This window comes from Saccoglossus kowalevskii, chromosome 3 (assembly GCF_978046115.1).
Source record: "Saccoglossus kowalevskii chromosome 3, keSacKowa6.1, whole genome shotgun sequence".
Classification (NCBI taxonomy): domain Eukaryota; kingdom Metazoa; phylum Hemichordata; class Enteropneusta; family Harrimaniidae; genus Saccoglossus; species Saccoglossus kowalevskii.
This window is the reverse complement of record NC_140643.1, coordinates 26,356,703-26,369,184: the sequence shown is the minus strand read 5'-3', so window position 1 is coordinate 26,369,184 and position 12,482 is coordinate 26,356,703. Positions and strand designations below refer to the sequence as shown.

The window sequence follows — 12,482 nt, the reverse complement described above, 5'->3', positions numbered from 1 at the left end:
CTTAGATACACACTGTATATTGCTATATTAGTTGTAAATTTCTTGCAATTTGCGCCTTATTTTAAAAAAAGACCTTGAGATTAATATGGAACATGTACTACTATAAGTGTAAAATGTATTAATAAATGTATGCAACATGTATTCAATTTTATTCACCAGTGTGGTAACCACACAACAATCAGCAATCAAAGTACTGTGAAATACTTTATTTTAGCTGGAATCAGTTTGAGATCATTTCTCACATCTAACATTACGGAAAATTGCATCACCACAGTCCAGCATAACAGAGCTTGTAATCTGGGTTTCGTCACGGTATTTTTCTCAGAAATAGGCATAACTGTTTTATAGTAATATAGTAACACAATTGCTTTCTTGTTATTGCACATACATTATTGAGTCTACTCAGATACCACTAGTGAGTAAACGAGTATCGCTGTTACTTTGCTACATTTCCGCCAACCAAATACTCAAACCACGTCGACCTTGGTGTCCTCGTATAATTGAAGAACGCCAGCATTTGTAATTTTAACCTTGGCTGAAATATAAATGCCCGTCAACACTACGTTCCTTCTTTAGATGAACAATCACAAGATTCCATGTTATATTTGCTCCATATTTTGTGATATTTTTCATTTTTCAAATAATGTGTTTGTAAGTACTGATACCGTAGGCATCACCAGAACCAGAAAATAACCAGCAATTTTAACGGTGTTCCAATAAGAATTCATTGGACAAATTTTCATAGAATGTTCTTTAGATAAAAATCAATATAACAAACGAAAAAAAAAATGTTTTTGATTGAAATTCACAAATAAACTGCATATCTACCTTAATTTAGATAGTTTGGTCAACATTTGTCAAATAGGCGAGTTCAAGGAATGGGCAAATAAACAATAAATTAAAATAAAATAAAGTAAGAGAAAATGTATAATGAAAATAAATATTTATACAAATATTCAAAAAATAATAAAGCGCAAACTAGGATATTATTTTAATCAGACTGCGGTAGTATACGCAACTGGTTCAGCCGCCCTCTAGCGGTGACAAAGGATGATTATTGGAGATGTAAACCTCGCACAAACAAACAGGCGAGTTTTAATAACAAACTTACACTACCAATTACATCAACTCATGAGAAGAGGTATGTATGCTAATAAAGTCGGTGTACTTGTTTGACAAAAACGTTAGCACTCCATGAACATTAATTTTGGTTATCCTTTTTCATCCTCGTTATTTCCCGTTGTATCAGAGCAACTTTGTTTCTTTTGGGTAATCGTTTGGACGCGTTGATTTTTAAAACGCTGTTCAAACAAGGGCTGTGCCATTTTGTGTGTCTGAGAGACGTGCCTGCACCTGTCATGTTTACAATATCACCACGAGTCGTGTAACTGATGTTGGACATCGAAAATGTTCAAAGTCATAGATGGTGTCGTATGATACGCAATATGGACTACATGTATTGGCTGCTACGCCACGCCTTCACTGTTTGGCTCGGACGTGTCCATGCAACGAAATTATTTGTAATTCGATCTTCGATAAGGCATACCTTACAAAGACACAGCGTGTGTCAGTGGGTTCAATCAAGTTTTCATTGGTGCAGCACACTCAAAGGAATAAAAGGTGTGCTCGGTAATATATAATGTTGTTTATTCTAGAGGATTACGGCATGGCCGTGATTGTTCACAGATAAAACAGGTGTATTGATTTCTGCGATGAGTTACTAGTATGTTAAATGCAACTATGTAATTAATTCATTGTCATATACAAAATTATTCAGGAGTTCATGAGTTTTAATAATCGTAATGTAAAAAGTAGTTTGAAATAATGTCAATTGAAATATACATTACAGTGAAAGGCAGAAGACTGTACCTTAGTTTATAAACATTTATAAAAAAAATGTAAATACTGTTCATCACCTTTCATTCAAATTTTTTATCTTTTAATTTTATCTTATAGTTTAGCTACTGTATTTTTTATGATTTGTATTTTATTCACCATACTGCGCCCTCTGATGGCATAGCAGTGTAATAAAGTTATTATTATTATTATTATTATTATTCAAATTCAGATATTAGTGATTGGACAATAAAGCTCACCATTGTCTAAGCTCAGAATAGCTTCACATGACTTCACATGACGTAGCAATTGTAACCACCCATTTATTCAAAATGAGGTTACGCTTTTCACTGTAATAGTAATAATTATGTTGAGATATAAATAAATATTACAGATAAAATACTCAAAACTATTAATTGTTGCATCATCTATGCTTAAACCTTTATGGCTTATATGTTGATCATGACTACTTATGACATTCTGTCAACTATTTGACAAAATTGGTCTAAAACTAATTAACTCATGTAATCTCATTGATATGCGGTGTGGATACACCTGTGCAATTAATGATATGTTTAAGTGAAAGTAGATACAAAGTTATAACATTACACTTTAAATGAGATGTGGGTAGCTAGTACTGAAAGATGGTTGCAAATTCTGTTTATTCGTTCCTGGTTGTCTGTGAAATGCCAGCCAGTATATACGGTTAAATCTTGTACATTGTCACCAAACAATGCTGCATTTCCTACAGCTGCATTGTTATCTTCTTATTTTTTCATGGGTCTTCTCAAAATACTCTGGAATTTTTGCCTAGATTTTACGGTCAGTGTTCTTTGAATTTTTTCTAGTTTATCTATATGTCTTAGAGCCACAATAATTAATACTTTTCTCATACTGTACAATAGTGACATAACACTAACACTATTTGCAAATATGTTATGATGACCGGGTACTACCTTATATGATGGTATTATAATAATTTATTCCTGAAAATAATTTGTGGAATTTCTCTGTTAACTTTATTCAATGAGTAAAATCAGAAAGGTTCAGGTAACCATGCCCTGTTCTTTAATCATTTTCAAATTTACATTCAAAACTTTTGACTTTTGGAATTTAAAATTACTAATCACTCATTATTTGAAATGTGGAATATTGAGAAAAACAAATTAAAGAACATTAGATCATTCATATACTTTGCACTGGAAATTCAAAACAATAAACATACCATGTTCTGCACATGTTGCATATAACTGTGAAATGTAAAATTGTTTTTTAATCTGTTACAGGTGCACCATAGCCGTAACCAATTGATGGGAACACTTAATCAGTAGTGCGCATTGAATACACAGCATTAGTAATATGGCTAGCAATAAAGGAGGATGTGCTGGACATTGGGAGAAATTGGCTGCCATGCCAACGAAACGTGTTTACAGTGCCCCTGTTGAGGTTGATGGAATCCTGTATGTTGTGGGAGGATGTGACAGCCTTGGCAAGCCTATTGACTCTCTGGAATCTTATGATCCTAAGAAAAATAAATGGAGGCGACTGGCAAATATGCCCACACCGAGGGCAGGACCTGCAGTTGTTGCTGTAGATGGTTGTATTGTCGCTATCGGGGGTGTAGGGCATGACCAGTTACCGGTTAATAGAGTTGAAATGTATAACGTAAAATCAAAGACTTGGTCATTACTGAAACCTCTTTATGAAGAGGTAATGGGAGTATCAGCTGTTGTGTTTGGTGAGTATACAAGTCACCATCGTTGTAAAGCCTCGGTCAGTTTTCGTCACCTGATGATAAAATGCTGCATAGGAATGCGCAGTATTTAAAATTGAATATATTCTGTTAACAGAGAATAACATCATAGTTATCGGAGGAATGAAAAAAAACACTGATCCATCATCCAAAGTCACAGTTTTAGACATCAAGGAAAATGTATGGCATGAACTACCAGACCTTCTGACTCCCAGATACGCCACATCATCATACCTGATTAATAAAAAGTTGTATGTCTTAGGTAAGTAAAGCACAAGCATACCATATTTCAATCACAGTTCCAGGCGCATATAAACTAAAATCATATTTATTGTACACTGAATCATAAAAATATTACCGTAAAATCTGTATTAGAAGCCGCATCCCTAATAGAAGTCGCACCCATTCTTTTTAAACAATTGGGAACCAAAAAATCATCATTTCTCATATGTGTAGATGCTCTAATAGAAGCCGCACCCCCTCTATTGGGTTGTACCATTTTAATAGAAGCCGCGGTTTCTAATACAGATTTTACAGTACTTACTATTATACATCTGTCACCGTAGCACTATAAGTTACAGAGTGTCGTAATTTTGCGCTATTTTACGGGGTATTTTCACCCTACCATATAAGGAAATGGGAATACCAAATATGGAATGATTACGTGCATAAGCGTCCTCTAATAATAAAAACAAACATGGCTGCCATCAGGGTTTGAACGGACTCCCCACAAAGAATTTCGCTGATTTTGTTCTAAACTTTTGGATTTCGGCATTCCCATGATGTATCCTTGGAAGGAAAAGATGTATAATAATAAGGTTTTTCTCTTAAGTTGGTGTCAGCATACACTTGTGATTCCTGGTGGCAGTAATCACTCATGTCTGCAGACGTCAACCTATGAGAAAATATCATGGTTTAACATTGCTGGGCTGTGAACAATGAGGAGTGGTAAATAAAGTAATGACACAAGAGACTTGATTGCCGATGAAAGGAAAGAGGGGTCTCACCCCGCACGTGCAGGTGTCATAGCGGTCCCTCCCCTGATGCACCTTGATCATTTGAGTTACATCATGATATGGACAACGTGGTATCTGAGTGTGAGTGGTCACTATGGCAACCCTGGCAGTGGGCGTCGTAAGTGCTGTTGCCAGGGTACTAGTCTCAACATCCACTAGCACTGTGGCAAGGACACCGTGGTACCCAAGAAAAATTGTGCATGCTGCAGTGACAGCCCCAAAATTACGGGTGAAAAATAAGTTGGGCACAGTGTAATGACAAATGAGTCATGCAAAATTCTTATTAATCTAATTGTCCTAAGTTGAATCGGTGCAGATGAAATACCTGGCCTAAAGCCTGCTGGCAGCTAAATACTAAGTGATAATAAAAGTACAAAGGCAAAATTGATAAACTATTGTCAGATGAATGGGCGTGCTTCAGTCAGTACGAGGCAATGAATGAAATTGACAAATTCAAACTGGACTAATAATGCAGCGATTGGTTACGGGTAGAAATACACAAATAGCAAATTACAATGTTATCAAATCAAGTGTTGTACATGATAGTTCAACGAGATATTTTCGTAAGGGAGTTCATATGTGATTCAACAATGCTATAGTCTGTAATAAAAGTATAATATTGTCAACGGGAAGCCTGGATGTTACTTGCTGGAATGTTTTGCTATAGTCCGTGGTACTTCCTGTGGTGTTGCTATAGGAGTCTTGATGTAGACTTGATATGCATCACTTTGCCATCGTCCTAGGCATTTAATTAGCCAGTCTGGGATCCCTGCAGCAGCAGCGGTGGTAGCAGCCCCACTCCAAAAGCTGTGACTGGTGTATTGACTGGTATTGTGGAAACCTGCTTGTGCGAGGAGACGTTGCAGTTCATGTATAATCCTTTGTCTTGTTAAAAATGACCCATCCGTGAATTGAAAGGCTGGAGATTGTGTTGGGTGCAAAGCAACGGAGGTGTAACGTAGGTAAGCTCGCACGGCGCAGACAAATGATCCTGAGGCTACGATGATGATATTTTGCCCACGTCAGAATGGGTCAGTCTTCGACGATTTTATGGTGATGTTGAGACTGTTGAGTGATTGGTCAAAGTGGATATCGGAACGAACCATTGTTGTAGCTTCATTGAAGTTGGTCGGTGATTGAGCAGTGAATTAATTCACATGGAGGAAACCAAAGAATGCAATTGTAAACGCAGACCATATCATGAGTTGATCAACTGGTAGGAGTGAATGCGAATAGCGGAGAGCATTTTTTAATGTTCGTAGAATGCTAATGGTGACAGGGAGACGATTATGAATCGGTCCACTGTGTTGCCGTTTTATTTATGGAGTGTCCGGTGTAAATTAGTCCAGTTGGACAAGTCTTTGTGAGCTGTTTCGATGAGTAATTTCATTGTGGCTGTGAGATATAATTTGATGGTGTTGTATGACAGACCAGAGGATGCCAGGTATGTGACGAAGAGCATTATGGAGTACTGTTTTACAGGTAATATCTCCGATGTCGGAACATCGCCACAGCATGTTGCTAATAACATCACGTCCGCGTAGAACTGCTGCTACTATCGCAAGACTACAAATTCAAGATCTCGCACAATGATCCTATCGCATCTTGAATTTATGCGAACATTATTATCTCGCATCGTTTTTATCTTTGTTATATTTTTAAATTAGAAACAATTTGTGTATTGAGCTTTGAGTGTTTGCTTATAGTTATTGGATCAGAATTTAACTCGCCAAGTATACTATTTAGAACTAGTTTATTTCGATATCGTTTCAATTACTTTTGGCCGCCCGGAGAAATGTGGGAAACTGTTTTTGTTTATTTTTCCCGTCGGGCGGACAGCGTCACTCATGTTTTTTGGAGTGAGTGAATAATAATTTTTAAAATACACCCATGATCTTGCCAAAGTGCCAACCATTGTTATTACAATCTGTAGTTATCAGAAAATATGGAACTGGAAGCTCCGGACAACCCTCAGGCATTGTGTACAATAAAAAAACATTTAGCAGTATGTGATGTAACACTATGGTAATGTAGATAATGTGTTTTTGATCTGATTACACAGTGATAAATCTCAATAATTCAAAATATTGCTTGTGACATGTGGTGAAAACAAGAGAAATGATATCATGCATGTACAAGGGACTTTTTGGTGTCTAGTATTAAAAACGACAATATTTTCAGTGGGTTTTCTCACTGAATAACTTACCTTCTAAAAAATCATACTAATGTTAGTCCTGTGTGAAAATTGAATTATGGGAGCATATGTGGTTACATGTCTGTGCGTTAAGGTAGAGGTGTGTGTACATCTATGTGCCTATGTCTGTCTTATTTTAAAACATTCTAAATATATACTTATGTACACAGACTAATAAACCAAATAAACAATAAACTAACAATAAAGATGTTTACTTTTCAAATTTTTTAAACACAATATGCAATTGAAATTTTTACTTGAATTAACTTATGTTTAAAAACTGCCAGATCTGGACTTAATGCTTCCCCTTTACCAACATACAAACTGAAACTGACGTATTATAAACTTAGTAAACACACGACTGTGGTACAGGTCAGTTGATTTTTGTGATTAATATTTTCTTTTTATTTTAGGTGGAAGACATGGCAAAAAAGCAACTCCTGCCTTTGAAATGCTTGATTTAGGCTTGTCAGTAGATGACAGGAAGTGGGTCAAACTTCCTGATATTCCTAGTAAACGAGTATTTCCCTGTTATGCCTCTTCGGATACACATTTCTTTAGCCTTGGTGGACTTCACGAAAATCCCCAGAGTCGTGATGTAAATGATCGTTTTTCTGATGTCATGGAATCTTATGACATTGAAAAGGGTATGCATTTATTTATTGCTTCAATTCAAATTATCGTAATAGACCATTTCCGTTCATTGGGAGATCACACGTTATGCATGAAATCGAATGTAAAAACAGGACAAAGACCATACCATCGTAGTGGCGTCAAACATGAAAGTATTTTGGAGGGTATTTCCACGCTTAATAATTTGCTGTACACATTCGATGAAGTAAGGGCATCTATATCAATATTTCCCTTTCAAAGATCAGCCTTTTGACTTTGAGCTATGAAAAAAAGAAATTCAAATTAAAAATCAAATAGTTATTTTTGTGGCAGTCTTTCACACATTACAAGAGATCTCGCAGTTGAAGATAAAATCACCTATTTATTGTATTAACCATTACAAAAGAGAAGAAATAAATCTGAGTGAGTAAACCACTAGACATAAAAGCAATGCAAATAGCTATAATTTTAAAATTCTTTTTGTTCTTGAAAAATTTATTGTGAAAAGTGAACAATGATTACTATTAATTTTAAACATAATTAATGTTCTACATGTATGTACATATTTACCTTTGTTATATCAAATAGCTAAAAGTATATCAAATTTGAAAAAAATTTGGTGTGGGCATTTCAATGTACGGGTCACCAAATCAATCTGACAAGTGTTTTTTAAAAATGCCCTGAACAGGAACAAACTGAATTAGTTTAGCCTATGGAACACCAAAAATGAAAGCAATTGAAAAAGCTGCTTTCAAAAACAAGAGCAAAAACAGTATAATAATGATTGGCCCTAACATTACATTGTTTTTCCCCTAGGTGAATGGGCCGTTAATACCCCAATGATTACGAAGCGAGGCGACTTTTCTGCAGCTTACATGAATGGAAAAGTAATAGCAGCTGTTGGAATGAGTGAGTTAATATTTTAGTCATTGGGTAATTTGCGGTATTTTACAGGGTATTTTCATCCTACCATATAAGGAAATGATTACGCACGTAAGCGTCTTCTAATAATAAAAACAAACATGGCTGCCACCAGGGTTTGACCGGACTCCACGCAAAGAAGTTTGATGATTCTCTTCTAAACTTTTTGGATTTCGGCTTTCCCATGATGTATCCTTGGAATGAAAAGATGTATAATAATGTTATTACGAAGACAGTACAGCTGTGCGTCAGCCTATGTGGCGGCGTACTGTCTGAGTGCATACTTTGAGGTATCGTCTTAATAACCTCATTTTATTTGGCATTAGACCACTAATATGATAGAGTTTGTGGTCCCATATTACTAATGATTGCCACTTACCTGTGGACTGCTGAATTAGTTTCTGTCAGACATAGTCAGAAACCAGTGACTTTCAAACTGCTTACTGTTTAAACACAGGCCAAAAACAATTTAGAAAATTATCAGGTTTTAAAAAAAATTAAATGAATACTGGAACTACTTCTTGTAGCTTGTGTAATACAAATGATCTCAGCTCGTGTAAACAAATACAATCTCCGGAGTGTGGGATTTTATCTCATTTGAACTGGCTGTATCGAATAATTTTTATGACTGTCCACCTTTTAGCAAATTAACCATGAGTGGCACCATGTCCGAGTTAAAAGCCAGGTTTCCTTGGTTCACATCATGCAGTTATTTTGATGAAATTTATTGCACATTCTTGTCTGTTTTGAGTCCTCAAATTTAACCGAACACAGGTATGGGGACTATTCCATTGACAACAACTTGTTCATGTATTCTTTCAGGTAATCAGGGCAATGCGTTGACTGAAGTTGAAGAATTTGACTTAACCACCAATCAATGGGAGAAAGTAGAAGCAACTTCTGTTGCACAGTGTTCATGTGCTTCTATTGTCTTTAAAAATCGTTTCCTCATTATTGGAGGTCTCTCAAATCAAGGACCTTGTAATCACATGCAAGCATATGGAATAAAGACAAAATCAAGTTGATTTGTAAAACTACAGGGTACTGATCTCTCAATCAGACTTGAATGTCATGACTAGAGATTTTATCAGTGATAAAAACGATTTGGTGAGCAAAATTTTGAGGACCAAATTAGATAATAATTAAGAATTTTTGTCAAACGTTTCCTTTCAAAATTTTTAAATAAGGGGGAATATTTTCACTTACACATTTATCCAGCAGTGATTGTTTTTTTCCTCTTTTCCAACATACTGGAACATTTATTTCCGTACCTACTGACTGATGGATTATGTTTCTGGGATTTTTGCTCACCATTTTCTGACAAAGATTCTTTATCTGATTTATAGGCAACATTTTGCTCACCAAATGGTGCTCGCTGTTTACCTGTACTCCCACAACTGTAATTTTAAATGAAGTTGTAACAGTATTAGGTACTGTTTGTGGCTATTTTTCGGCCATTTTTAGTCCCCAATTAGATGAAGTTCAATTGAATGTCTTTGTATGAGCAGGTCTTGTTTATATGTGGACAGACATTCAAACTTGGTTACATGCATTGACATTATAGTACCTGGACGTGCATCACTTTCATTTTCTGATTTCTTTCTCCAGAACAGTGTTTTGGCCCTGCATTATAAGATTAGTTGATCAAACTTTGTGTGTATAATGTGCATTGAATATCACGGCACCTTGATGCATGTTGCTTTTAGGAGCTGATTACAAATGGCAAACTGGCAGAAATTTTGTTTTCAACAAGTGGTATTTCTGACAAGCTTTACACATACAATATCGATGTTCAGATTCAATATTGAGATGGTCAACTGGTGTCTAAAATTGCACTAAATTTGTATCATTCTAGAGCAATCATTTGTATGTCTTTGTCATTTTTACTGATTCTAAGAATAATGGTAATTTATAAAATGTACGAATGCAAGCTGAGTGAGTGTGCATATATATTGTTATACATATGACCTTTCATCAAACTTGTTTATCGTTTTTGAATGTTGCAGTGACATGGTTCTTATCCTTGTTGAAAAAAATGATGTCAATACTACTGAATGTAGCTTAATGATATCTGTTCTTGAATAGGAATTAAATTATTACATTGTGATAATCAAATGAAGTATTTTGTAGTCCATTGGATGGGAACCCTTTTTTAAATCATTACCAATATAGTGAATAAAACTACTTATGTATTACCTCATTACCCTCACTACATTTTCAGGTATCTAAAACACCTACATCCAGTTTTTCTCTATAAAAATTACAATTCAATTGCACTCTTGCCATAGGTACTTGCCTTGTACTACTATCTGCAAGTCTAACACACACATACTGTCCCAACAAGTATGCACGTTTCGATACAAACTTTGACTTTATCAATGTCTGAGTACAACTATCACTGATTGTCCATTCAGCAGTTCCTTGCATCTATGTACATCTATACAATTACCATATGAACACTTGTTTCCTTTGATTCACCTGCACAATAAAATACTTTACTACCCTTTCCTGGTCTACTATTTGGTCTAGGCTTAAGATTTATAGGACATGTTGTAGTATTATGACCAGCTTGACTATTCTTATTAGATTGTTGAACAAAATTAAATTATCAACTTCTAAATTTTCCATTTGATGCCATTGACTTATCTACTTTAGGTTTACCATGAACAGTAATATACTGCTCAGCTAATTTAATGACCTCACCTTTTTGTTGAGGTTTCCTTTCACGAATCCATATCTTCAATTCATAAGGTGAATTCTCTATGATTTGCTCCCTTAACAACAGATCTATCATTGTCTCCATACTGTCATATTCTGCTGCTTTAAACCAATGCTCCAACAGATTCTCCATTCTGGCACCCCATTCAATAAACACCCCACCTTACACTTTTTAATTTGCTCTGCTGTCAACTGCAAGATCACTCATATTGAAAAATGCAGCTTGTGCTTTACCAGATAAATGAGCCAATGATGTGCTATTGCAATCTTTTCAAATGTTTTAAAATAAACATTAATATCATCACCTTCCTGAAAATGCAAAATGTTAGGACCCTTGTCTACACTTACAGTATTATCTGTACTATGTACTATGCTCCTTACCTTGTACCTACGTAACTTCTAAATCTTGCAACCTCATTTCCACTTCATGTTTTCTCTTTTGTTTTTCAGCAATGCTACCATTTTTACATCTCTAGCTTCTGTTTAAGCATAACTATCTGTAATTCATATTCATGCTCTTCACCTCACTGTATCCTGATGCTTTGGATCCAAATCCTGCAAGTCCTTATTCACACCCCCCCCCCCCCACAAATTAGAATGCACGGGAATCAGCATCCCCTATATCATTCATACATAACAACTGGTGATTGTTAAGTGAGTGAAGTAAAATATTAGTCAAAATGTTGCACGAGTAAATCAGCAGTTAGTAAAAAGGAGTTCCAAGAGAGCTGAAACAATGTTGCAGTCAAATAAAGAATGTCCCATTCCAACATACACTGCTTCTACGAGCCGTCAGTCAATTCAAACCGGCTTTTCATACAGCTGGCACAGTTAGTACTCAAAGCAGTATTTAACCCTCCCTCAACTTGCATTGCACAAGTTTCTACCTCTACTGTGTTGCACACAGAAAGTTGATCTTCATGTTACAGAGCTCAACGGGCCTTTTCCACAGATTCAGGTTTCTCAGTGCTTTGCAAAGAATTATTATTTCTTTAGTAGTATTTAGACTTCTCAAGATAGAGTGAACCACATGACTATTGGTCACCAAATCCGGGAGGAGAATAACGCACTGGGGAGATGTTTATTGCTCAACAGCGAGGCCTAGAACTGAGTCTAAGTACTAACGAATGGATGGTGTGTAGTTGTGGTAAATCAAGAAAGCACCCCAGTCTGGAAGGACTAACCAATGAATGATCCTTGATAAAAAGATAATAAGTGTTAGTGGTCTTGGAGGGCGCAATAGATGGAGAGCAATCAGAAATAATAAACGAATTCAAAGGTATATATATATATACCATCGAATACAGGATATTGGAGGGAAATAACATGTATAATTTTGGTTTTGAGGGTGGAAATAGACGGGTAGATATATAGGGTGAAACATGAAGAAACAAAACAATTTTTATGCAAACAACTCAACATAATGTGACAG

At 35.7% G+C, this 12,482-nt stretch overlaps 1 protein-coding gene across 2 annotated transcripts; it reads left to right on the top strand.

Annotated features, from left to right (window-relative positions):
- Positions 1–1,058: 1,058 nt before the first annotated feature.
- Positions 1,059–10,447, top strand: LOC100371159 (uncharacterized). Of its 2 annotated transcripts, XM_085496972.1 has the most exons (7): positions 1,059–1,141; positions 3,123–3,574; positions 3,687–3,851; positions 7,213–7,446; positions 7,745–7,834; positions 8,228–8,320; positions 9,155–10,447. In XM_085496972.1, exons 2-7 carry the CDS (start codon positions 3,196–3,198, stop codon positions 9,355–9,357), a joined length of 1,164 nt encoding a protein of 387 aa, XP_085353098.1. In that variant the 5' UTR covers positions 1,059–1,141; positions 3,123–3,195; the 3' UTR covers positions 9,358–10,447. The 2 variants fall into 2 exon arrangements, with proteins under 2 accessions (XP_085353098.1, XP_002736055.1); XM_002736009.4 differs by lacking the exon at positions 7,745–7,834 and having other exon boundaries at positions 1,074–1,141.
- Positions 10,448–12,482: the final 2,035 nt, after the last annotated feature.

Coding starts and splice junctions, on each gene's coding strand:
- LOC100371159 (XM_085496972.1), top strand. CDS start 3,196: ATGGCTAGCAATAAAGGAGGATGTGCTGGACATTGGGAGAAATTGGCT. Junction 3,852..7,212: donor TAAAAAGTTGTATGTCTTAG/GTAAGTAAAGCA, acceptor TTTTTATTTTAG/GTGGAAGACATGGCAAAAAA. Junction 7,835..8,227: donor AAGAGAAGAAATAAATCTGA/GTGAGTAAACCA, acceptor TTTTTCCCCTAG/GTGAATGGGCCGTTAATACC.